Source organism: Arachis hypogaea, chromosome 3, assembly GCF_003086295.3.
Source record: "Arachis hypogaea cultivar Tifrunner chromosome 3, arahy.Tifrunner.gnm2.J5K5, whole genome shotgun sequence".
Taxonomy (NCBI): Eukaryota; Viridiplantae; Streptophyta; class Magnoliopsida; order Fabales; family Fabaceae; genus Arachis; species Arachis hypogaea.
Genome location: NC_092038.1, coordinates 130,197,004 through 130,224,777, shown reverse-complemented (window position 1 = coordinate 130,224,777; position 27,774 = coordinate 130,197,004). Strand labels below are relative to the sequence as shown.

General features: G+C 31.9%; 2 protein-coding genes across 2 annotated transcripts; both read right to left on the bottom strand.

Moving 5' to 3' along the window:
• Nucleotides 1–67: 67 nt before the first annotated feature.
• On the bottom strand, nucleotides 68–2,710 carry LOC112791612 (uncharacterized protein At1g66480). Its single transcript, XM_025834520.3, has 2 exons — nucleotides 1,857–2,710; nucleotides 68–343 (listed from the first exon to the last, which is right to left on the bottom strand). Exons 1-2 carry the CDS (start codon nucleotides 2,481–2,483, stop codon nucleotides 272–274), a joined length of 699 nt encoding a protein of 232 aa, XP_025690305.1. The 5' UTR covers nucleotides 2,484–2,710; the 3' UTR covers nucleotides 68–271.
• A 24,120-nt stretch (nucleotides 2,711–26,830) lies between these two features.
• Nucleotides 26,831–27,774, bottom strand: LOC112782593 (transcription factor MYB3). The gene is made up of 2 exons (XM_025825063.3): nucleotides 27,442–27,774; nucleotides 26,831–27,359 (listed from the first exon to the last, which is right to left on the bottom strand). The coding sequence occupies exons 1-2, from the start codon at nucleotides 27,699–27,701 to the stop codon at nucleotides 27,026–27,028; spliced, it is 594 nt and encodes a 197-aa protein (XP_025680848.1). The 5' UTR covers nucleotides 27,702–27,774; the 3' UTR covers nucleotides 26,831–27,025.

The following is a 27,774-nucleotide window of genomic DNA, read 5'->3' as shown; positions in this document are numbered from 1 at the left end:
TCTCATCTTTATAGTTTTATGTCCACAGGGACATATGAAGCTATTTTCTTAAGGGGGAAAAAAATAATTTGAGATAACATTTGCATCTGCTTAATCTTATCTGAGCACTAAAAATTTATGAATTTATAGACTTGTCTATGTCTATTTCAATATACATACCAGACTACCAAAGTCTACAGATTATAGTACAAAAATTAACTAGCTTCAAAAAGAGAGTTAAAAGAAGGTTGTGGTTGTGGCTATCTTGCTAGGATTGCTTCCACATGAATGACTATGAGGAAGGAGGAGCTGCTGCCTCCACACGAATTTCTCCTTGTTCCACTGGTCTGAAACTCACTCGTTTCTGAAAATTCATACCATTCAATAAAGAACATTAATATAATCCCAAGAAAATTTCATTTTTCATATTAGCTAATTAACTTTTTTTTTAATTCTCCACCATTTTGTCTTGAGCTCTTTTCTTTAAAAAAAAAAATAGCTAATAGCTAATTAACTTGGAATTTGAAACAAATCACTAGGAAGCTATAGATATGATATCTTAGGCTAACTAACTAACGTTTGAATGTAGATTGCTCGTACTCATGTTTACTTGTAAACTCGGGTTTTCAATTACACGTTTGATAAGTACCACAAAATAGTAAACGATCGAGGAACCATCATAGTTTATATGCCTTCTTTGCAGGGAACTTTGCTCAAAGGTCAAAGGAAGAGTCTATGCTCCATAAAACAACTAAACGTTACTGTCATGAACTATTTACCTTCACGTGAAGACTACAAAATTTTCAAGCTTATACAATTGAAAAGTAGATGCGACTGAAGCATCATATTTAATTTAGTGCTTATATATCGTTACATGTCCTTTTCGAAATTATATTTTGAATAACTTATTTTTAACAACGAAGAAATTTAAGAAGCCGTTTCAAAAAATAAAATAAAATTCTCAAGTTGCAATTTGTAAAAAATTGATAGACGATTCAGACAAAAAAAAATGTTTTTCTCATAGTAGTGTGAAAAAGAAGCACCGACGTTAATTTCATACGCTCTCACTTTTGGCTTCCACTTCTAATTTTCCTTTGTGGTCCATATATGAATAATGAATCAGCAGACCTAAGAAAACGGCGATACATCATGCATGTATTGCTCTTTTAGCTTAAGACAAAACAAGTAAAGACAGAATAAGTCCTTCAAAACTTAAACATGTGAAGAAGTACGAACATAATTAATTTTCCCACATTCTTAACATCAGCAAGCTACGGCTGATTGCTATGATGGTATGAACGTTAAGCATTACTCTTAGGAGATGCTGGACGAGATGTGAGAATTAAATACAAATCTTAAATGAGATACATGAAAACAATTATTAAATTGTCGGCTTAACTATTTTATTATACATGTTATTCTCCCTTTTTTTTCATTTTTGTTGCAAATTTCTTTGTTCTTAAAAAATGACAAGACGCTCATGGTTGCAATTTTTTCAATTTATTTATTTCTCAATATCTATTTTTAGGTGGTCAAACTCAACGGAAGTCTACAGACAACAAGTATAATAATAGTATAATACACATGCAATGCAAATATAACTAATCTGCAACCCGACATATTCCACGTTGTTAAGAATTTATATTAATTTAGCATTTGAATAACACGTATAAACACACTATAAAGTCCAAATGAAGAAAAGGATCATACCTACGCTGCATCCCGGTATCAAGCAATCGCGTAAATAAAATCATTATTAAAAAGCATAACAGCCCACCAAGTCCACCAAAATCAAACAACTTTTTCAAAGATTCGAGAAAGTAATCAACAATATTATAATTAACAAAATAGCTAGTGACAATTAAAGAAACACATACCCCTCGAGCCTTATGATGATGATAGTTGACCTCTCTATTGCCGCCAGCCACCCCACCCTCGGCCTCCGCCGCCTCTCCTCCTCCTCCGCCAGCAGCAGCATTGTTCCCTATATACAAGCTCATGATCTTCTCCGCCACCTCGCCGCCGTCGCCACTCTCCTCCATCAACATATCTAATTGGGCCCTAGGGATCCTCATCTTCACCCTCATGGGCCCACCATTATTTGGGCCTGGCCCACCAATAGCGGGAGGGGAATTCTTAACGAGTGCAAGGTCCGAAACGGAGCGTTTAGAGAGCATCAAGAAATCGAGCCTCTCCTGAGCGTTCATGCCACGTATGATGCCACTGGATCGCGCCCTCCGAGGAAGTGGTGGCTTCTTCTCAACTTGTTGCTGAGGCTTCGGTAACTCAACAAGGAAGTAAACTTTGTTGGGCTTCAGCTCGTAGTGGGCCTCAAGTGGCTTGGCCCGAAGCCCAAACTGTTTGACTGACTCAGAATCAAGTAGAACGTGACCGGGATAGTCCTTAACGACGTCGTTGGCTACAGCCGGTGTCTTCAGCTTGAAGGTCTCTCCGTCTATCTTCATCACCTTAGCTCTTTTACTCCTCGCCATAGCGTTTCCCATAGCTACCTCTTTTTCTTTCTCTCTCTAACAGACAAAGTGTGGTGGTGGGAACTATTTATATTGCCAACATGGACATAGGATTAATAAGAGGTTGACAAAAAGCAGATTTGAATTTATAGATGTGGTGTGAATTAGTGGAATTTTGCTCAAGATTCCATAAATTTTATGATTGTAGCCACCATAGACGTATAGTATTAAATAGTGGTGTGAAGCCTTGGATTTTTCATGAAACTCGGTGCTACGTGGTTCAATGTAATTATTAACCTAAAATTATCTATAATGATTAATGAACTAACTTTGTCTGTGGAGAAATACCATGTCATTAAAATTTATTGTGTTTTCGTTATTAGTTAATTATTAATATTTAAAAAAAATTAAAATACGTTATCAAATTATTAAATTAAAAAAATTTAATTAATAATTAAAAATTATAGTTAAAATTAATAAATTTTGATAATTTTTTAGTATTCTTTATATATATATATAACTAAATTTATTTATGAAAAAATTGTGTTTTAATTTAATTATTTTCACAAGAGACACTTGTGATTGAGGAATGTTAAGGTTAGCAATTTTGGTATTTTGTAATTATCAATTGGTTATCAATAATATTTTTAATAGTGTAAAATTATATTTAACAATAAAAAATCACTCATTTTTCTTTTAATAGTTAAGTGCTCGTCCCTACACTTTTCCTTTAGTTATTTGTTAAAAATTCGGACCGTAATAATTTACGTATTTTGCAGCATATGTGCTCGATCTCTTATAGAAAGAAATTTGATGTATTGGAGAACAAAATAATTTAAAATATTATTTACACATTAAAATTAAATATTATATATTTATATAATTTAACTTATTTTTAATATATATTTTATATTTGAAACTATAATTATAAAATAATATAAGACCTAAGGCAATACATGTTAATTACAATTGTAAATAATGAAAAATGAGCTGACACTCAATCATCATGTGATGACAACATATTTTACGGTACCAAAAAGATTTACATGGGGACAAAGTTTGGTGGGGTTAAGATCAAGAATTGAATAGGTTTAAATATGGGTTGTGGGGCAAGCCATACCAAACTCAATTGAACTCTTGTCCTCCTAGTGAGAAATAAAGAAAAAATCTTCCCATAGTATTCTTTTCATATCTGGTTTATCTAGATCTCTACGAAAATTAAAATAATTAGCTAAAAAATGTTTTGCTATTCCATTTCTATTCCTACTCTACCTGTCTATTTAGTAAGAGTTGTCACATGCTATTTTGATTGTGGTATTGTATTTAAGGTTAGTTGGTAAGCATTTGTTATACAAATTTTAGATTAATAGTCTTAAAATTTTGTTAACAAAATTGATTAGTTTAAATAATCAATAATGAAATAACAATACTAAATTGGTCCAGTATTACATAAATTACTATACATTAATTATAACTTTTCTAATTAGAATAACTACTAAAGCAACACAGGATTTGGGTTATCATATTGTATGGAAGTTTCGCTCAAGAACTTATTTCTACTCATCTACAGTCCCAACCCCTTTCTGGTGTTGTAGACATGTAACTAATACAGACACTTGGGTCAAAATAGAACCAAAACTTTTCAACCTTTTGTTTTGTATACCAGCCATAATGCAACAATTGAACCGAACATGATGAGCCAAAGAGTATATCTTATTTCAAAAAAGCCAACAATCTTGCATTGTGTGTTTAAATGTTTGAATTTTGATTTATGCAATATATATATATAGAGAGGTTTTTTTATATGTATATATAAAAACTACATATAATGCATGTTAGGCAACACTTAAAATGGATAGCAGCCAGGACTAGGATGGAAGGGGCCTTAATAACATTTTGTACTCTGATCTCTTTTAGTTTTCCATTTTTTTATTCTTAAATGGTATAGAGGATCCTCCAATATGGACTTTTGCAAACCGAGTTTCTCTATTGTGCATTCAATTTTCTAAAAATTTCTTTCTCTGATTCGCTTTGAGTTCATCATTTTTGTCGGTACACATTAATTAAAAGCCAAGCAACTTGTACTTAGGTCAGTTGGTTGTGAGAATATGTTGACCAAAAAATTAAAAAGCAACCTTTATCACTCTTAGTGCAATTTATACATGGTACGGGAAATAAATTATATATAATATATATAAAGCTTCGGAAAAATGAATTTTAACCATATTAACTATTCATATAAACTAACTGATTCAACAACGAACGTATGATGAAATAACTGTAGTGTAATTAGACAAAATTAAAGTGCAGTTTGATCTTTTATTTGAACCTTAATAATTAGTAAAAAGTTGCATTGATAACGAATTCCTCTCATCAAGGCCTCAAAGTCTAGGGACGTATCTGAGGTAATCTCACCAAACCAACTTAAATGTCTGTAGTTACATCTAGTCTTCTACTAATCGTTACTACGTCAAATGAATAAGCCATATGAAACAAAAAGGAAAATGATTAACATGTTTTAAATAATCGAAAATGTCTGTTTAAAAAAATTAGTTAAAATTTATCTTATTTAATATTCATTAATTATTATTAGAATTAGTAAATATTAAATAAGATAAATTAAAATTTTTTTTGTCTTTCTAATATTATCATAAATAATATAAATATATATATATATAATATATATATATATATCGGAATTGTTTACTAAAATTTGATTATCCTTCATTAGAATGATAACAATAGTTTATTACAATTCAGAATTCTATTTTCTACTGAAATTAGACTCTTAGTTTTTTTTCGAAAAAAGAACGACAACAATATCTCTATTCTGCCTTCAAATACGAAAACTATAAAGCCCTATACTTTTCATTACAAAACTAATAAGCCTGAAAAAGATGGATTATTTTGCGAAAGAATTTTTTTTTTAGTTTTTAGTTTCGTTAAAATGGGATGAAAGAAGGCAAATGGATTTCGGGTAACGCGAAAAAAAGGGCAATTCCACTTCCGTTCGTGAAGAAATCAATCGATTTCTTCACGTTACAGAGGCAATTTTTAGCAAATAGTGAGTTCGTTAAACTTTCTGTGATACAAACATGAAGTTCCTTTTTTATTTTTATTCAAGGGTAAATAAATAAAAAAAGAATTAATTTAATTTGAATAAAGGATACCACTCTTGACAAAGAAAAGGTAAATAATTGAATTAGTCACTTCAATAATTAAGATTACTTTTTAGGAGTTTATCTAACATGTGTCTTAAAGACACATGTTAAGTTTATAAACTAAAAGAATTAATTAAAAATATAAAAAATGTAAATTTTTGATATATTTATTTTATATTTATTAAATAAAAATATTTAAAATTTTTACTAATAATTAATTTATCATATACTTTTAAGATACATATTAGATCAATTCTTTTACTAAGTTTAGTTAATTATCTGACCTGGGAAGAATAAAAGGTATGAAAGCTGAAGGTAAAAACACATACTTAAAAGTAAAATTGGTGGGTATCACTAATCTTATTGAAAATCATTTATTAAGCATGAACTCCAGGAAAAATATTAAAATATTGTGTTAAATTTGTGTCTCCATGTGAATTTATCATATATGTAAAGTAGGAGAGAGACATTGACAAGATGTCATAATTCAACAAATCAACTAAAATTACCAACCATAAACATGCACCATAATCAAACTTGGGTGGCATAGAGTCTTATAGCCTGGACCAAACCTCAACCTAACATTTCAGACTCCTTTAACGTTCACCTCTTTATTTAGCGATGAATGTAGTACGTGTCTTCAATCTCTTCTTGTTCTGCTTCATGCTTACCAAGTGAAGATTATCATGCAAGTACAAAGATCCTGCTAGACTTTTTTTTTTTTAAATTATCAAACTATGCTATATTCTAATTTCATTTAATTCAATAGAGTGAATTTTCACACTACCAAAACATACATATTTTATTTATGGTAAATTTTACCCAATTTTCTGTAAAATAAAGGATAAATTATTCTACTTTATGACATGTCTAATAATTGTTGAATAAAATAATTTAATTTATTGTGGTTAATATTAATTCTTAATTTAACTTAAATTATGATAATCTAACTAGCTAATTAACCAAGATATAACTTATTTTGGAATTTATAAAAAATTACTAAAAAAAATGATATTTTGTAATTTTAACCATAATAAAAAAATTAAATAATAAAATAAATAAATAAAATTTTTAGTGCCTCTTTGAAGTTGAAAATCAATAACAATTCTGTTTATATCATTCTATCTTAAGACCAAGAAAAAATATTACTACACTCTCTATATTATATGATTTATCGTTCAATATTATTAACTATTTTTTCATATGTTTATATTTATCAATCATTCCTTAGATTCACTTCTTCACCAAATACCTACCATATATACAAAGAAAAAATTGATCACTCTAGTCTCTTTTTCATTTTTTTTTTAACTTCTTTGATTCTTCTGCAATATTATATATGTACATGTAATCTTTTCTCCCTCTAATTTATTAAAAGAGAGTTTTAGAAAATTTTGATGTTTAATAATTTTTAAAATTCACAAAAAAATTATATGATAATTAATCAATTAATTAGGTAATCAAAATTTAGATTAAATTAAAATTAAAATTAATCATAATAAATTAATCAATTTTATTCAATAATCATTAAATATATTATAAAAGATAACTTATCTTTTATTTTAGAAAGAATTGAATAAATTTTACCTTTATGAATTTACTTCCAATTAAAACAACTGATCATATTTCAAGTCCTTGCTATCTTTCAATTCTAATTCATAGAAACCATAAAGTATTTTTGAAGTTATATTGCCGGAGAGTTTCACAACCTATCAGCAAGAACGACGTGTATGTATTAGTGAATGACAAATTCATCAAATGTGGATTCTGACCTATTCATAGCAATAATAGTGACAAGCAAACACGAGTAACCGCATTATATATATATATATATATATATATATATATATATATATATATATATATATACACACACTTTTGTTTTTATTATTATCAACCTAAAAATATTATTTTAGTTTTTAATATTTAAATTAATTTTTAATGTTTTAAATATTTTATTTTTATTTTAAAAGTTTTTAAATGAATTTAATGTTATAAAATAATAAAATTAATAATATAGATATTAATAACATTATTATTAATTTATATTTTTTATGTTAAAAAAAATAATTAAATTTTTTTTGTAATATTTTTTCTACTTAATTTCTTTTTATAAAAAATTCTTGAAATTTATCAATTAAAAATGGGTGTCAAATCTCAAAATGATGGTGCAATTTTTTGGTTTTGTACTTTGAATAAGCTTGGCGAGTAATTGAGCCGATTTTTCCTTCGGATTAGTGAGACCGCCACTATTACTTTTTCGGTGGATTGAAATAACAATGAATATATGATTATCGATAAGATTCAATTTATGTAACATATCTTTGGCAGCCGCTGCCAACACGATCTTCCTTTAATAATGCTGTCCAAATCCAACTTCTACTAATGGTTAGAAGAACGTTTCTTTCTTATCCACAAGTAATTAAATTCATCTCAACCCCCACATCTTTCACTACTAAAAAACTAGTTATTACAAATAGATATTTCTAATAAATTTTATCCCACAGACAAAATTTTAGAGAAATTTTTTATCAAAAAAAAATTAGCATAAATTACAAATTAAAAAAATCCATCGATAATTCTATCGAAAAAATTAATTTTTTTCGTAAAAAATAATTACAGACGAAAAATATGTCTGTAATTAAATGGACAAAATGCTGCATTTTTATTAAATTATTACAGACGAAAAATCCATCTGTAATTTAAAATTTTCTATCGGAAATATTAACTTAAACCTAAACTCTACTTCTATCCCCTCGAGCTCTACAGTCCACACTCCAAACGAGTTTCACAGTCATTTTCCTCTTCATACACATTCCAAATCTTTCTCCTCAGCGCTGCATTCTTCCATCACTGCTGTTCCATCACCATAGTCATCCACCGCATTCTTCCATCATCAATGCCTTTGGGACTTCCATCACTCTCGTCGTCGTCAATCATCACTCTCGTTAAACCTAACTTTACTTTTATGAGTATAAACTTTAATCCTCCTTCAGTGACTTTTTCTTCTCTTCAAACCCAACATTGATGGTAAGTATTTGAATTTGTTACTATATTTTCTTCCAGTTAGTTTAGTTGCTGCTTGATTTCATTTTCGATTTGGAATTAAGCTAGCGTTTGCTTTTAATTTTGTAATTTATTTAGTTGCTGTGATGAATTTTTTATTTAATCAAAACATTTTGAATAATGCATGTAAACTGTTTGATAAAAAGCTTGAGAAACGGGATATTGATTTGGAATGACACATTTGGCAATGGTGTTTTGGTAGTACGTATACCCTTTCTTACTCACATCATTTTTTAATTTTTTTTTCTTATGTCACTTTGCAGGATTGGCATTTGACAAATCTGGAAGACGTTTAGGCCGTGGTGGAGGGTAAGTTTTTTATATTTTTTCATTTGTATAAATTAAATAATGTAGATCTGTTTCTATGTCATATAAAATCTTTGTTGTAAAAAAATACCTAATTTAAGTAGATTAGTTATTCTGGTATGCTTTATGTTACTAACCATTCCCAAACCCAAAACCATGATTTTGTGAGTCAAATTATGATAAAGTCTTAATCATTGAGAAGAAGACTCTTCAATTTAGTTAAAGGGTTAAAGTGATTCTGATACAGTGGTTTTAGTTTTTAAAACTTGCAGAGAGAAAGAGAGGGTACTTCTTCTTCTTCTTATTCTTCTCCTTCATTTCCTTTTAAGTTTTTTGGTTCCAAAGAGTCTCAACTATCACCTTCTTCTGGGATTTTTGGCTCTATATTTTTTCCTCAGTCATCTAAAGTCAATGATTTTTTTTTCTTTTTTTTCATTCTTATTTATTTAATTCATTTTGTTTCTATCTTTCTGTATTTCATGCATAGGTTGATGATGATTTTTCTTATGCAACATATTTTTTTTTACTTTTGCATTTGCTCTTTGATTTTGTTTTTGTTGTTCCTACAACATAGTTCCAAAGAACAAAAATAAACATTTAATTTGTACGTGAAGATGAATTAAATTCAGTTAGCTTTTTCAAATTCTTTGAATCATCATAATAAAATTTTCATTGCATATATTTAGACTCATATTAATAAGCATCTCTTAGTATTTTTTTATTTTATTTATTTATTTATTTGTGTTGCGTCAGATATTAGGTAAATAATTTCTGAGTCATATTAATAAGTTTTATTTATTTTTTTATTTAGTTACTATGATATATTTTTGAAGAATTACAAAGACCTTATAAATACACGGAATTGGATTCAATCATTACTTGGTAAGCATTTATTCCTCCTAAGATGACATATTTTTCTTTGAACCAAATCAAGTCTACATTAATATCTATCTTTATCAAACAATTTGGATTTTGAATCTGCAGTTGCTCTGTCATATTCGGAATAAATACTAGATATGAGTTTATGGAGTTCGGAACAAATTTTTTTACTAATTTAATATTATGTAATTGAATATACTTATAAATAAAACTATTTTACATTATATATTGAATTCATCTTATTTTTTCTGATAGATTAATTAGCATTATATATATTATGAAGAATGATTTTATTAATATAGTGTTTCTTTTCCTTATCTATTTATTAGAACGGAGAGAGAGCAAGGGATTAGGAGAGTGTAAATTAATCTTTATTTAAGAGCTTCAGCAGTGAATGGTACAACTGTTTTTTGACATAGTTTCTCACAAATTTCTTAATCCTTGAATTTATGTATAAATTTTGTTCAAATTTTAACTTATTTTTCTTTAGTTAATCTTATTTGAGGTCCAAATAGTGGTAGATTATGCAAAATATCAACAAAAAGCATTTTTCAAATTTCAAATTTTTAACTTACAAATAAAATTTATGCAAAACTAAACTCACTTTAGTTGAGCTGCTACCATAAATAGGGTTTTGAATTTTGAGATTTTTACATACTCACTCACTTTATTACTAAGGTTTATTTACTTTTATCTCTTCTCTATCTGTCTATCTACGGTGGCCATCAACAAGTATCCATATACCAACCCCACTTATTTATCTTAAACTCCTTCTAACCATTGCAAAGGCCTTAAGACAAGTAGCTGAAGGAAAAGCTTCTGCTCAAGCTAAGGCCGCTAAATGAAAACGAAAATTTGAGTTGGAGAGGGTGCGGAATCTGCAGTTTGATTTTACAGGTTCTTATAATTAAATAATGTAAGTTTCATTTTCTGTGTACACATTTTCTGTTCTATAATAATTGATATTGCGAAAGAAACAATAAACTTTTTTCATCTGCTTGAATAGCAAAATCAATTTTATTTGTTTACTTGAAATTATTTGTTTACTTGAGTTATTTTAATGTAAAACAGAATATTATATTGATATAAGGTTTTGGGTTTATATATATATAAAAGCTAAGACATAGTATAAATAAGACTAGTTTATATTATAAATTTATAATAATATATTCTCAATTTTATTCTTATCTAAAAGGGTTTTATTTTCCTAAAACACATATTAATTATTGATTCAAAATAGAAACACATCAATTATTGAGTGTCTATCTGATTTGCAGGCTGTTAATTTTAGGAGCTCTCATCAGAATTTGAATGTGAACTTTATTCCGCAGGCCATAAGGGTTGAACAATATACTAAGAATTATAGTTGATGATCAATACACTTTGTTTATATTTTGAATTATATTGACTTGCTTGTTTATAGTACTTTTCTTTTAGTTTGATAATACGATGAATTTATTTATTTTTTGAAATATTATAAATATTCGAATACAAATTAGATAAAAATTTGTATTAAATTTATATTTATTTTGTATGAAAACAAGTTTATTTTGTAATTGGAAAAATAAAAAAAAATCTATTTTACTTTACTGATGGATTCACAGACGGATTTTCTATCTGTAATCAGAGTGTAAGATGATTTTCCAAGGTTAAAATTATAGACAAAAAATCTGTCGAAAAATCCGTCTATAATTATAGACGAAAAATCCATCGGAAAGTTCGTCGTCTTAATGAAACGGATGGAGAATTTACAGAGAAAAAATCCGTCGGTAATTTTTCGACGAAAAAAATTCGTCGGTAAATAATTTCCGACGAGACTTTTACAGAGGGACAAAATCCGTCGATAACCAAAAATCCGTCGATAATAAAAATTAAATCTATCTGTAAATTTGTCTGTATTAATCCATTTTCTAGTTGTGTTTGTTTGTCTATATATATATATATATATATATATATATATATATATATATATATATATATATATATATATAAGTTCTGAAAAGAATTAACTAAAAAAAATGTCTCCGAAATATTTTTTATTTTTGTTAACGATAAAATATTTTAATAATATTAAAAACATGCCAAATTAACAAAATGTTCCACTGTCAATTTTCTAATTTAAAACTTTAATTTTCAAATTTTTTACACTATATTCCACTGTCACTAGAGGTATTTAAAATCAATCAAATTCAAACAAAATTGACTAATCAAACAAAAAAAAATTAATAACTGAAAAATTGATAACCAAACAAACTAAAAATAAAAAAATATTTTTTATTTTTTTTGTGGTTCGATTCAATTTTCAGTTCTAACAAAAAAATTTTTTAACCCAACCGAACCAATATTCTTAAAAACTCTAATATAAAACTAGCCTCCTCCACAATCCACATAACCTAAGTAGTTGCAGCCACTCCAGCAACCCTAACTCCCTCGAGCCTGTCTCTAGCGCCGAATCTCCTCCTTCTATGCCATTGAATCTCCTCCTTCTTCTCTGCCATCTGTAACAACCCAACTTTTAATACGTCATGATCGTATCAAAGGTAAGGCGTTACTAACTTGTTTTCTTTATTAACTATTTAATATTGAGCCTTTAGTTTGATATCGTGTTTCAATATTTAATAAAATGTCAAAAAAAAAAACGTTTACAACTCATTAAAAATCATATATCACTACATCACCGAGTAATAATAATCACATAATTACTAATAATAATAAATCTTATACAAGTAAATCAAAACAAGGCTCAGATACAACACCTATCCCTCTGTATAAAATAAAAATTTTAAACAACAAGCGAGGGAATTCTATGAAAATAACTTAACTCATAAATAAAGTCAATAATCGCCCGCAACTTCAAACTGAGTCTTCGAACTTGTGTCATTGAAAGGGTGGAAGATATTGAGGTGAGAACAAACCACACATTCTCAGTAGAGACAAGAATACCATTAAAGTAAAGAAATACTTGCAAATAGAATTAGTTTCATTTTAAAAGCAGTTTATCCTTGAAATAACCCTTTAAAAAAATACTTTATGAAAAGTATTCCTTTGAAAAGCCGTAAGGAAACTTCTTTAGTTTACAAAATAGTACGGTGAATAGTTTAAAATTGAAAGGACCACAGGCATGTCTATAGGACTCCTTACCCAATAACTTACCCCATTCCAATCCGAAATCAGTATAGCTACAACATACATTCTCAAGCTTTTATCCAACACTCCTCTCAGCCTATCTCTTTTCATTACCACAGTTTATCAACATATACTTCAACGATTCAGTGTTAAACTCAGCTTTCAACAAACATCCCATCATCAACATCAAGTACAACCCTCAGTGTAAGGTCCCACATCAGTTGGGGAGGGGAACGAAGCATGTCTTATAAGGGTGTGGATACCTCTCCCTAGCATGACGCATTTTGACGAGTGAGTGTGGGGGGCTTTGGCTATCATCCCTATCGTCAAAGGCAAAATCGTGAGGTCTTGTGTGCCAAAGCGGACAATATCGTGCTAGCGGGTGGTCTGGGCTGTTACAGATGGTATCAGAGCCGGAGCCCGGATCGATGTGCCAGCGAGGGCGCCGGGCTCCCTTAGGGGGTGGATTGTAAGGTCCCACATCGATTGGAGAGAGGAACGAAGCATGCCTTATAAGGGTGTGGATACCTCTCCCTAGCATGACGTGTTTTGACTAGTGAGTGTGGGGGGTTTTGGCTATCATCCCTATCGTCAAAGGCAAAATCGTGAGGCCTTGTGTGCCAAAGCGGACAATATCGTGCTAGCGGGTGGTCTGGGTTGTTACACTCAGCGTCACCACCGCCAGCATGAGAGATCTCTCAGTTGTCAAACACAGACAAGACGAAGCAAAGCATACACAATTAGAGAGTACAGATAGAGCAATTAGGTCAATTAGCAGATCGATGCGATTATTCAATTAGGCAAACCCACAAACAAGATTCACACCCAAACAATACACTCAAATACAAATGATGCATGCCTACCCTATGACTGATGATATCATCTGTCGGTTATATAGCCAACCCGACACGTCCTAGTAGCTAACCATGGACTGAAACACCCATCGCGGAGCAAGTGGGTTTGAGCTACAACCCCCTTGCTACTAGATCAACCCAGATTCAGTTATGGCACCACGATGGTAAAGTGCAATTAGGATGGCAATAACATTGGGAAGAAAAGAAGACGACAATAACACTGGGAAGAGAAGAAGACAAAGCTTTGGCAATAGTAGCGGTAGTTATGGCACCATGATGGTAAAAGGATGAAGGCTAAAAGAGGAGTGGTTTGGAAATTAAGGTATTTTAATTGAGATTCAATTAGGACAAGAATTTATAATTCAGTTATATTTTACCACCTCAGCCAATTCTGTTAATAGAGGTCGCGAGTTTGAATCTCCCTATCTTTGGTAAAAAAAAAATTTTTTGTTATTGACGAAATTACAAGTTATTTTTGTGAACGATGAAATATTCTAAAAGTATTTTTAATGTTTTTTTGTCAGGTCCAAGCCAACAGACAGGCCCAGACTACATAAAATCGGAGCCCCCAACCCTATGACCCAACCCGGCATTGGATGCATTCTCCTTCCCCATACTGCACCCGCCACTCCCTTACCAGTGCTTTATCCCGATCTGAGCTCTATTTTCTAGCCGTTCTTCCTGCCGTCTCCTGTATCGACGCTCGCGCAGGGTTTTCCACCATCGGCAATGCTGCTCTGTCCTACTCTCTCCCTCGTTCTTGCCTTGCTTGAAATGCCGAGCCAGAATCATCGAAGACGGAAGTGTGGCACCTTCACTTCGGACTTCGGCAGCTGTCATCATCTCCGGGTAAGTCCTCTCTGAGTAAGTTGCCGCCGCCCAAGTCAGAGTTGGTTGCCTAGGAGTCTTGTCCTAGTGGCTGGTGCATTGTAGCTCCGTTGTGGTCGTCACTCTTCTTCCGCACTAAATCGCGACACTAGGGGAGGCATAGCAGGATCTCCATCCTATTTTGACATTTAACACACCCCCAGCCAGCAGTGAGATCTGTATCCTCGATTATGGTGCCTGCATCGCACCAAGACAGCAAGCCAAAAATTTCGCGACTGATTTCTTTTCTTTTCTTTTATGGAGAATCCCAACGGTTCTAATCCATCTTCTCCCGCAACTCTGATTCTTGCTACTTACAAAGATGCCACGACGCAAGATTGGTTTAGAGTCTTTAGGTATCTTGCGCCAACACTTCAGGTGTCTTTTTACTGCCCTCTCACTATTCGCGTAGCTTTAAAATTTTGTTGAAAATGTTGCTGCTCGGCCATGGTCTGTCTGAAAGTACTCCGTGCTTCTCTTTTTACAATCTCTCTAATTTTCACCGGTTGGTCCCAAGTCCAATCTCGATTCAGTCTGCCATTTATCGCAAGGCTTGCCACTTGGTGTGCTAGTTGATTTCCCTCCTTATGTGTCCACGTAAAACCGCTATTCGATATACCCTTCACCAGGACATAGATATCCCTTAGAATTGGATCTATCTCACCAATAGTTTCTTTCGCTTTTACTGCTTGGATGAGAGGTAAACTATCCTATTCAAATAGGATATTTTCCAATTGTAAGTTTTTTGCTAGAATAAGAGCACTCCTTAATGCCATTGATTCCACTGACAAACTTGATGTTGCTATAACTATTTTAGATGATCTTGCTACCACTTTTCCTTCTTATCTCTGATTACAACAACTATTGCGCCCTCTTCGGATTCCTTCCTGAAAGCTCCATCAATATTTGCTTTGAGCCTGTCTCCTATTGGCGACCTCTAGTTAACTCTTCTTCTATAAAAATTTCTATTTTCAATACTATTTCTTTTGTCTGTGATTGACTGCTTTTGTTCATCTATTTTATTTGCCTCTACAAATTCCGTTTCCAAAATTCTCGCCCTTGTGATCGTTGCCATTGGTTCTGTGTTACTATTCCGAAAAATTGCATAGTTTCTAAATTTTCAAATTTCTCAACTTAGGTATCCTAATTTGCTTATCATAGTTTCTTTCAATTCTTTGCCCTCCCTGTTAATTTGCTTCATGTTCTCTAATAGCCATACTCCATATGAAGTAACATTTTCTGGTGCTGAGATGCATTGACTTTGAGCTCCAAACCAAATAGCCCTCATCCTGGGACATAATAATAGTGCATGCTCCATTGTTTCTACTTTAGTTCCATAGATTTGACATATAGAGCTTCTTATGATTCTCTTTTTGTATATATTATTGTTTACTGGAATTATATCATGTACAACCCTCCAAACAAACATTTTGATTTTTTTAGGGACTCGCATTCCCCATATTCCCCTCCAAAGTTCCTTTAAATTTGTACTTCATGACGCTAATCCTGTTTTATGTTCTCTTTTCTCCATCTTTGCCGCATAATAGCCTGTCTTCACTGTGTATGTTTTATCATATCTGTAAGGCCACATTGTCTGATCTTCTTTATTAATAAAGTTTATAGGTGTTTTCATAATCATATCTCCTATGTTCTATGCAAAAACTTGTCTGATCTTGTTTTCATTCCATCCTCCACCTTCCTCTATTAAATCTCTCACTATGTCCATCGTTGTGTTTATGGCTACTTGAATTCTACTCATTCCCATAATCCAATTATCCTCTCTTACTTTAATTGATTTGCCATGTCCAATACTCCATCTTCCTTTTCTTTTTAGAAAATCTCTTCCTTGTATTATGCTTTTCCAAGCCCAAGATCCTCCTTTTTCCTCCTTCGCTTCCCAAAAATCTGTTTCTGAGAAGTATATACCCTTCAGTATTTTTACCCAAGTGGCATCAGGGTTCCTAGTTATTACTTTCCAAGCTTGTTTCACTAGGTACGCCAGGTTCTGACTTTGCATATCCCTGAAACCCAAGCTTCCCTCCTCTTTGCTCATGCTGATTTTTGTTTAACTTCTCCAATGCACCCCCTTTTTCTTTTCCTGAGCTTTTCCACCAGAATTTTGCTATTCTTGCGAAAATTCTCTCACAGAAATTCTTTGACAACATCACAACATTCATAATATATGCTAGGATTGCTTGTATCACATACTTAATCAAAATTTTTTTGCCCACCTGATTTAGTAATTTTTCTTTCCAACTTTCTAACTTGTTCATTACCTTTTTCTCTATTTATATTAGTGCCTTGTTTTTGGATCTTTTCTACTGTGCCAGTAGCTCAAGATATTTTCTTAAGTCCTTTCATGTAGACATTCCTACTATCTCTTTAATATTTACCCTCATTTGGATAGAAATTTGACTTCTGAAAATAATCTCTGACTTTTCCAAATTTATCATCTATCCCAATACTTTTGTAAACTGTTTTTCTTTCTTATATCCTCAATAACACATGTGGAACATAAAATAATTTTTTTTATAAAGAATATTAATACATGACACAAACATACATGGGAAATAGTTGCTGTAAGGTAAGCCCAATATTCAAAAGACATGATGGTTTATGATGTTAAAATTGATTGCTCCTGTTTTATTCTCTTTGGGCTTTGGCACCCCCTGTATTTCAACAAAAAATTGTCAACGGAGACGATAGCAAATTACTAAATTATAATCAACTTGGATTAATCGGATTAGTCGAGTCGTAAGCTCACTTGTCTGTTTAAACAAGCGTTGAGGATTTAAATTTTACTTTGTGTAAACAGTAATTTATTGGCCAGCGACAGACCCTTAAATAGAACTCAGATCCGCAATGAATTAGTCTTTAATCTGTCGGATTGAAAATACCGTAGACAAAAAAAAAATTATTACTAAATTAGTAATTAGTAATTTCATATCTAATAATAAGATTATGCCATGACCATGTACAAACTAATCCTATTAAAATCATTCACGCACGTTACATGTTGTACAAGATAAGATTGCTTTTGACTGTACAAGGACAGATGTGTGTGCAGTGTGAGTAATTGGATGAACTGGACCCAAAACTAGAAAACGAAAGAAACTGAACTGAGATATGATATGTCTACAACGAAAATAATTGAATATATATATATATATATTTGGACATTAATTGAATATGTTGAACAAGAAAGGAAATCAGTTCCCGACCATGTGACATGCCTGCGTATGGTGGATTCTGAATGGTAGATGCATGCCATAGACCATACTGCATGTGCCAATGCAAAGAATCCCCTCATCATATCACTTTGTTATGATGACGTCAAATTATTGCCTTTTAATTACTTGTTTGAATATTACTATATCTCTAATAAAATTTATTTTTTTTATTAATATTTACTTAATTTTAAATATTAAAGATTAAAACACAAATTTTAATTCTAATATGATAAAATAAGATATTAGTTCAAAATATTAATTAAAAATTGATAAAATTTATTAGCTCTAACATTTCTCTGGTTTTGTATCCCCCAAAGATTGTACATAAGGGAACACTTAGAAATCTCTCTCTGAATTTTTGCCACTCAATATAATAGGTTAGAGAAATCAATGACGATACAGTACTACTACGAAAATAATCAGAGCTTATCTCAAAAGAACAATTAGGCCTAATAACAAAATTAGAAGCTAGTTAGTTGGGATTAAAAAACATTCAGTGGTCAATTATCATTAATCTATATCTGGGTGTATATATATTGAGAGAATTTAGTATTTAAAGATTTAATCTGATAAGAGAATACTCTTACCTCAATATTATTTATCGTGAACATGGTCAACCAATTTTCCTTTTTTTTAAAAAAAAAGAGAAGAAGAAGACAAAACCTTATACTAGGTTGTCTCGAAATTGTACTCGTTGAAAGAGAAAAATTGTCTATTTGCTCTCGCTAGCTCTAGTTGCCGAAAGAAAGTTTATAAGCAGTAAAAAGTAACACACTAACACGTGCCTGAAGAGGATTTTCAGCTTTGTCATGCATGCAATTCTCCCTATTTTCATTCTACTTTTTTCCTCTTTAAGGAGTTATTAAGATTAGGGTATTTCAAACTTTTGTCTATTAATTTTTTCCTGTATGTGTGTGCATTATTTGTTGTTAGAATCTTTTTTGTTTTCTTCTTCAGTTTTTTTTCTCTCCTATTCTGTTGCTTCTTCAGTTGTTATTCACTTATTTCTTTTATTTGCTTGTAGCTAGGTTTGATGACAGAATTTGAATATTCTAGTACATAATGCTTTAGAGATGCCATGTTATGATCTGTTTAAAATTCTTATTAAAAGATGATGAACTCTTACCCACCATTTTTTGGGGTCTAGTGTTACACATATTATTGAGTATTGACAATGATATCGATGTGCTTGTTAAATCGTCTTTTATTTTATATATATTATATAAAACTAATATGTAAAAAATATGATTAAAAATTTTTAGGAATGATATACGAAATAGTAAAGAGATGGTTAATGTAAAAGTAAAGAAATACTAAGTTGTTAGAGGTGGCTGTTAACAGCAGAAAAATAACTATAACCAAAACAATAAAAAGTAATGTAAAAGTAGTATTGGTAATATGAAACATGATTAAAGAGCAGGAGTTTTTTTTTTACCTTAATTAACAACTAACTAAAAGTTAGCCAACGTTAGCTACAATGAATATTAATTTTGAATTAAATTAGAGTATATTTCGATAAAAAAAAAACACAATAATGATAAGTAATATTAAGGATAGAGAGTAATAGTGTACAAGAGCAGTGTGTAAAACTGCATTATTGTCTTTTTTTGTATTGCTGTCTTTCTTGATTAGTTACTAGTGTTCTTTTTGATAAGTCTTGAGCTTCAATAGTCACTTGCCATGTATATATATATATATATATATATATAGCAAACTTGGCTTAGCAAATATATGATTCTGAAAAGAAATGAAAGTTGATTACACTCTCATTACAAGTCTTTGTCTCTGTTTTAATTTTTCTTTTCTTTTCAAACTTATCACTGCTCTTTCTCATAGAGCTGAGCTTATTATGTTTTTCTTTCTCTAAATCTTTTATGGTATCAAGAGCCTATTGCTTAGTTTCAGCTCTACAATAGAAATCATCCTTTCTGATTCAACAAAGAAGACCTTCTCCCCAATTGCTGAAAAACTAAATGAAGATAACTATTCTACATGGAGGTACCTTGCAATTCTCACTATTGAGAGTCTTGGTCTTAAAAGTCATCCCGATCCCTCCAAGATCCCTGAGCAGTTCACAACTGATGCTACCAAGAAAACAAGAACAGAATCTGAAGAATACAAAACCTGGCGCCAGAGAGATAGAACCCTCACAACGTGGCTCGTTGCTTCCATGACTAATTGCTTCAAGAACAAAGTGATTCACCTCTCAAGATTTTCTGAAGTATGGGCGAAGATTGATGATTACTTTCAGGCAACCTCTTCTGCTCGTGTTCAAAGTCTCAAGAGTCAATTGAGATTGTGCAAGAAAACAGGTTCCGCTGGTGATTACTTGTCCAAAATTAGAAGAATTGTTGATGCTCTATTTGCTGTGGGATATGAAGTGCCAGAAGATGATCATCTTCAGGCTATTATTGAGGGTCTTTCTGAAGAATATACAGTGTATATTTCTTCCGTTACAGCAAAGAGAGGGTCTTTTAGGATTGTAGAGGCTGAAACATTTTTGCTCTCCCATGAAGAAATGCTTGAACGCTTCAAGAAACCAACTTCTGGCATGCCTATCGCCCATTATGTGCAGAACCCTTCTCAGAATTTCGATCCCAACAGAGGTAATACTTTTAGAAGAGGACGTGGAGGCAGAAATAATAGAGGAGGCAGATTTGGATACAACAACAATAACACAAGAATGCAGTGTCAACTGTGTGGAAGAATGGGCCATGTGGTATGGAACTGCTATCATAGATTTTATCAGTCTTTCAACCCTAATTCTGGAAACCCTAACTCATCTTCTCAGCGTCCCTACCTTAATGCTCAACCTCCACCACCCCCTTCCAGTTTCCATCAACCAACTGCATATCTCACAGGCTCTTCCTCCTCCATAAGTGATGTTGCCTGGCTTGCAGATTCTGGTGCGAGCCATCACTTGACCCCCGATCCATCCAATTTGCTAACTTCCACTGCGAGCAACAATGACTCCGATCAAGTGTATGTAGGTAATGGATCAGGTATTACCATTCAAAACTATGGTTCTTCAATTTTGCATGATCCATATGCTAATGTCACTTTTCGATTACAAAATTTACTCCATGTACCCCAAATTTCCCAAAATTTGCTTAGCGTTTCTAGGTTTGTAGCTGATAATGGTGTCTTTTTTGAATTCTGGCCTAATTTCTGCTTTATTCGTGATCAGGCTACCAGAGAATTTCTCCTACAAGGCATAGCTAGGAATGGGATCTATTCCTTTTACAATCTCAGAGTTCCTAGGCATGCTTCTGCGAAATCTTCTTTGTCTTACCACTCTACCTATTCTCATAAACCTTTTAGTAATAATCATCCTTCTATTTCAATACAATGTAATTCAGATAGGATTAGCAACTAAGAAACCAATCCTCCTAATTTTTGTTCTTTTCACAGTTCTTGTAATCAGAATAGTAATAATACAATCTTGTGGCATAAAATACTTGGCGACTATGCAATGAAAACAGTTCATATAGTAATGAATCAATGTTCTATTCCTATCTCTAATTCTGGATCATCTTTACAATATATGTGTGAAATTTGTCTATTGGCTAAAATGCATAGACTTCACTTTAATGAAACTCAAATTACATATCATCAACTATTAGAATGTGTTTTTGCTGATCTTTGGGGACCTGCCCCGGTTAATTCCAGAAATGGATTTAGATACTATGTATGCTTTGTTGATGGTTTTTCTAAATTTACAGTTATCTTCTTGCTTGAAAATAAATTTCAATCTTTACTAGCTTTTCAAAACTATAAAAGACTTATTTGTAACAGACAGGACATCAGATTAAGGCTTTACAAACTGATAAAGAAAGTGAATTTTTATCCACAGCATTTGTTGATTTTCTTAACACACAGGGCATTCATCATAGACAGTCGTGTCCCTACACACATCATCAACAAGGAAGTGTGGAAAGGAAACACAGACATATCACAGAAATGGGACTGTCCCTTCTTGCTTCTGCATTCTTCCCTTCCAATTTCGGGAAGATGCATTTGTAACCTCTGTCTATATCATAAATAGATTGCCTACACAAGTTTTAGACAATACGAGTCCTTATGAAATTTTATTCCATCAAAAATCAAATTTTGCCTTCTTTAAAGTTTTTGGATGTGCTTGCTTTCCTTATTTGAGACCTTATAATAGACATAAATTTGATTATAAATCTGACTTATGCCTCTTTCTTGGATATGATTCTACCCACAAAGGTTACAAATGTATGAATAAGAATGGTAAGATATATCTTGCAAGACATGTAACTTTTATTGAGAATTTGTTTCCTTATCAATCTATGTTTTGTGATTCCTCAATCCAATCTGCTATAGAGACTGTTGCAGATCCTGCAAAATTGACAAAATTTGTAATTGATCATCCTTCTTCACTTCCACTCTCTACACAGCAACTTTGTTCTCCAACTACTCCTCTTCCATTGGCATCACCTAATCCTTTCCCTACTCTTGCTCAGCCTGCCCCTCAACCCTTACCAACTCAAACTCTATCACACCATCCCACACCCATTTTTATCATTGACCCTGAGACAAATTTATCTCCCAATACACCTTTAAATACTCATTCTATGATCACCAGATTAAAAGCAGGCATCTGTAAACCTAAGGCATTTGTCACACAAACCACTGACCTTATACACCATACCCCAACTACTGTCAATCAAGCCCTTAACTGTCCACATTGGAAACAGGAAATGGATGCAGAGATACAAGCATTACAGCGATGTCAGACTTGGATTCTCACTGAACCACCACTAAACTCAACCATTATAGGAAGCAAATGGGTCTTTGCTATAAAAAAGAATCAACATGGTGAGATACTCAGGTATAAAGCAAGGTTAGTAGGTAAAGTTTTTCATCAAAAGGAGGGAATAGACTACGAGCAAATCTATTCCCCAGTTATTAGACCAACCACAGTGAGAGTCATTCTAACTATTGCAATTTCCTTAGGTTGGCCATTAAGACAATTTGACTTTGATAATGCTTTTTTGAATGGCAGATTGGAAGAGAATGTCTTTATGGCCCAACCACAAGGATATGTTAGTACCAATAGTCATTTAGTTTGCAAACTAAATAAAGTAATCTATGGCTTAAAACAAGCTCCTAGAGCTTGGTTCAAGACATTAGAAGATACCTTGTTCCAATTTGGTTTTAAGAATACAAAATCAGACATTTCATTGTTCATAAAACATAATCAGTCACATGTAATCTATTTATTAGTATATGTAGATGACATTATTGTAACGGGTAATAATTCAAAAGAAATTGAACTATTGATATCTCAATTGAACAGAGTTTTTTCGCTGAAAGATCTTGGCAGGTTTAACTATTTCTTAGGCTTAGAGGCAACTTATCTCCCTCATGGTGACATGATGCTCTCTCAGGCCAGATACACAAGAGAGTTGCTTCTAAAGGCAGGAATGCAGAATTATAAACCATTACCTACACCAATGGCTACAGATGTCAAACTCTTCTCCAATGATTCAGAACCGTTTGAAAATCCAACACAATATAGGTCTATAGTGGGTGCACTGTAGTATCTCACTATGACAAGGCTTGATATCACATTTGCTGTTAATCGTGTGTCCCAATTTGTGCACGGTCCAACTTTGCTACATTGGAAAAGTGTAAAAAGGATCCTCAAATACTTGCAAGGTACGTTGGATCATGGGATTGTGTTCACAAAAGCTGCTGATTTTCGAATTTTCTCTTTTGCAGATGCAGAATGGGGAGGGGATTTGGAGGATAGAAAGTCTATCTCTGGATTCTGTGTATATCTTGGGAATAATCCTATATCTTGGAAGAGCAACAAACAAACTAAAGTGAGTAGAAGTAGCACAGAGGCAGAATACAGGGCTATGTGTGCAGCTCAAACAGAAATTATGTCCATACAACAGCTTCTACAAGAGCTTCGGATACCTCAAACCGTGGTGCCTACTATCTACTGTGATAGTCAGAGTGCGTGTCTTCTTGCAGCAAATCCTATACTTCATAGCAGATGTAAGCATTTGGAGCTGGATCTGCATTTTCTAAAGGACCTAGTTAATCAGAAATCTCTTTATATTGTGTATATTTCCTCTTCTGATCAGATTGCAGATTGCTTAACAAAACCACTGTCACAACACCTATTTGATAGGTATAAGCGCAAACTGAGAGTATTTCAGAACTCATACCTCAGTTTGAGGGGGGATATTAAGGATAGAGAGTAATAGTGTACAAGAGCAGTGTGTAAAACTGTATTATTGTCTTTCTTTGTATTACTGTCTTTCTTGATTAGTTACTAGTGTTCTTTTTGATAAGTCTTGAGCTTCAATAGTCACTAGCCATATATATATATATATATATATATATATATATATATATATATATAACAAACTTGACTTAGCAAATATATGATTCTGAAAAGAAATGAAAGTTATTACACTCTCATTACAAGTCTTTGTCTTTGTTTTAATTTTTCTTTTCCTTTCAAATTTATCACTGCTCTTTCTCATAGAGCTGAGCTTATTATATTTTTCTTTCTCTGAATCTTTTAAGTAACATTTCTAAACTTGAGTAACAAAAAAAAAGTAGAATAGTCATTGTAACTCCTTGATATTGTTTTGAAATATATTATTATAGATATATAAATAGCATTTGTTTTCAAAGATTGAGATTATGAAACTGATATCAGTGTTGTTATTGATTTGTAGTTAGAAATTAAAACTAAAATTTTAAGACTTTCAGAAAATAAAAAAAGAAGAGACTAAAATTTTAAAATTAAAAATTAAAATTTTAATAATATATTTTTTAAAAATATTTTTATTTATTTTTTAAATTCTAAATATATATTTTTATCACCATATTTATTTTAAACTAAATATAATATTATAACATAAATGAATCCAATATATTTTATATTAAACACAATATAAAAATTTAATTTAGTTTCACTCTCTCTCTTCGTTCCATTTTCAATCTTCCAATCCCAATCTCCTTTTTAAGTGCAGTCATACTCACTTAAATGTTAAAGTATCTTCTGAAGGTACACACTTTAGATCAAATCCAAAAACAGCAATTTGGACAAAATATACTTCAAGTTAAGAAATATAAAATACACAACCCTTTTTACTTAGAGAAGTAAAATTAAAGATATAATCATAAAGTAGCAGTTTGGCTTTAGTAACTGTATTACTATTTCCTTAACTGAAAATTTTCAGCTTTTACTAAAAATCATGAAAAGACTTTTGGTTTGAATAAATTTGCATGTCCCTGTAGTTTAAACAAATTTATTTAGATAGCATCCTGCACCACTCTTTAAAATAGGATTTAAAGTGTAGTGTGTAGAGCCGAAGAAAAGGATTTACATAACCCTGAACGAAACTTTAACATTTACATTTTTTTTTCACTAAAATGTAATAAATGAAGTTTTTTTCATCATAACCTTGCTAGGACACAAGCATAAGACGAAAAAATGGAAATACATTAAATGTGGCTCCAGTTCCAATTCTAGCTAAACAAATTTCAACAAAAACTTTTACATACAATAAATCCTACCATAATATGTTATGCAAGGTCGTTCCTCTTTCTGCCGAACTATCACCCTCTTTCTCTCTCTTTCCCTCACTTGTTATTCTTAATTTGGGTATTATATTTAAAACAGTAATACTAAAAAATAAAAAAATGTTTAAATAATTTAAATAAAGTTTAAAATAATAAATTTTAATAATCTTACTAATATTTTTTGTTATAAAATATTTATGTATTCCAAAATTTCAATTCAACAAAAACATAAAAAATATATAAAACACTACCAAGCTTATGAGTAAATTTTAGAGTTAAACTACACTCTATTAGGTAGCGTTTGGTGGAGAGACACAGACAGAAAGACTGAGACTGAGACTAAGAGACAGGATTGAAACAAATCCCAGTATTCTGTTTGGTGCAAAATGGAAGACAGGAATTGAAACAAGAATGAAACTCTAATTTAATTTGCACAAAGGGTAAAATTGGAATTAATTAATTGAAATGAAAGTATTTTAGGTATAAAATGTTATTAAAGTTTCAGTCTCCATCTTTAAAAATTTCAGTCTCCTGTGTCCCTACTTTTTAGAGGTACTGAAATACTGACTTTTTGGAGACAGAGACAGAAATTTTAGTACCAGTCTCTGAACTAACAAACACGATACTGAGTCTCAGTCTCTCAGTCTCTGTCTCAGTACCTGAAAACAAACGCTACTTATATATGTTGCCCATAGAATACATTTCTTAGAGCATGAACTTCTGGTAAACCATGTGATATTTATATTAAATTAAACAAGACCTATGCATTATGGTGATAATATGCTTGTGTAGTCACAAAACAGTGACAATTCAGATACTAATGATGTGAAAAAATGTTGAATGAAACTTGGCAGATTCAATTTTTCTGGCAGAAATTATGGAAATCTTTTCTCCCTTTAAACTATATAAATACAAGAAAAGCTAGTAAGACAAAGATTGGTAGTAGAGAGATGTGGCAAGTGATTGAAGTGCATGCATGCTCAAATATGGTCACGAAAAGCACGCATCATATCGAGATGATGATGACATTATATCCTTCATCAGCCAACTAACCCTTCTCTCATAATTCCACAATTACTTTCTTGTCATATATACCAGCACAGGACATCATCATCACCACCAAGTACATATAGTAGTTACGAGACAAAGGAGCTGTAACTTTATATCAATTAAATATATATAAGATAAAATTATTAAACAAATACACACAAATTTATTTAAATATAAATATAATCAGTTTAAATTAGTTGATTATTATCACAATTTATTCATTATTAAATAAGATATAAATATAAGGTAAAAACTCATGTGGAGTTATATTGATATAAAGTTAATAGTCAAAATGTATTAGATAATTTGATTAAATTATTATCTAATATTTTTCGATTATCAACTTGGAAGGCAAATTCACGTGAGTTTTTATCTGAATGGTATAATTGAAATAATACTTATATCTTACTGAATAATAAATGAATGTGAAAAGCACTAGGCATTATGATGGTTCAAGTTACAACTTATTGAAACAAAAGAAGGGTAGGGTTGGATTCATCCATGTTCTCAGAAGTTGGTTTAGGATTATCGTTGTTATTGTTGTCGTCTTCTTCGGCGAGGGTAAATGTAGGGGAAGAAGAATAATGAGCAGGGAAAGCAATGGTTAGGTCAAGATTGAGGTGGTGGTGGTGGGATGAAGAAGAAGCAGCGTGAGGAAGAAGAGGAGATGTTTGATATAACTTGTGGTTGTTTGGATCAATTCCCATGTTGATGAGCTTCCTGCGGATGTGAGAATTCCAGTAGTTCTTGACTTCATTGTCGGTGCGTCCTGGCAACCTTCCCGCTATAAGTGACCACCTAAAGTAACAAACATGCATGATAGAGATGAAGTCAAAGTGAAGGCACAATAAATTCTGATAGTTCTCTAATATTGACGTACCGGTTGCCAAGGAGGGCATGGAGTTTGATGATGAGATCTTCTTCATCAGGGGCAAAGTTGCCGCGTTTAATGTCGGGTCGTAAATAATTGATCCATCTGAGTCGGCAGCTTTTACCGCAACGATGAAGGCCGGCGGCTTTTGGAAGGGAACGCCAACAGCCTTCGCCATGAAGGTGGATGTAGTCAATGAGTTTTTGGTCTTCTTGCTTGGACCAAGCACCTTTGTTGGTACCTTCCTTGTCGCAACAAGGTTTTCTCATGTTTGAATGAAGCCCTAGAAGATGATGGATCCATACCTGGTGGCTGGGGCTTATTAGATATATGGCATTGGGG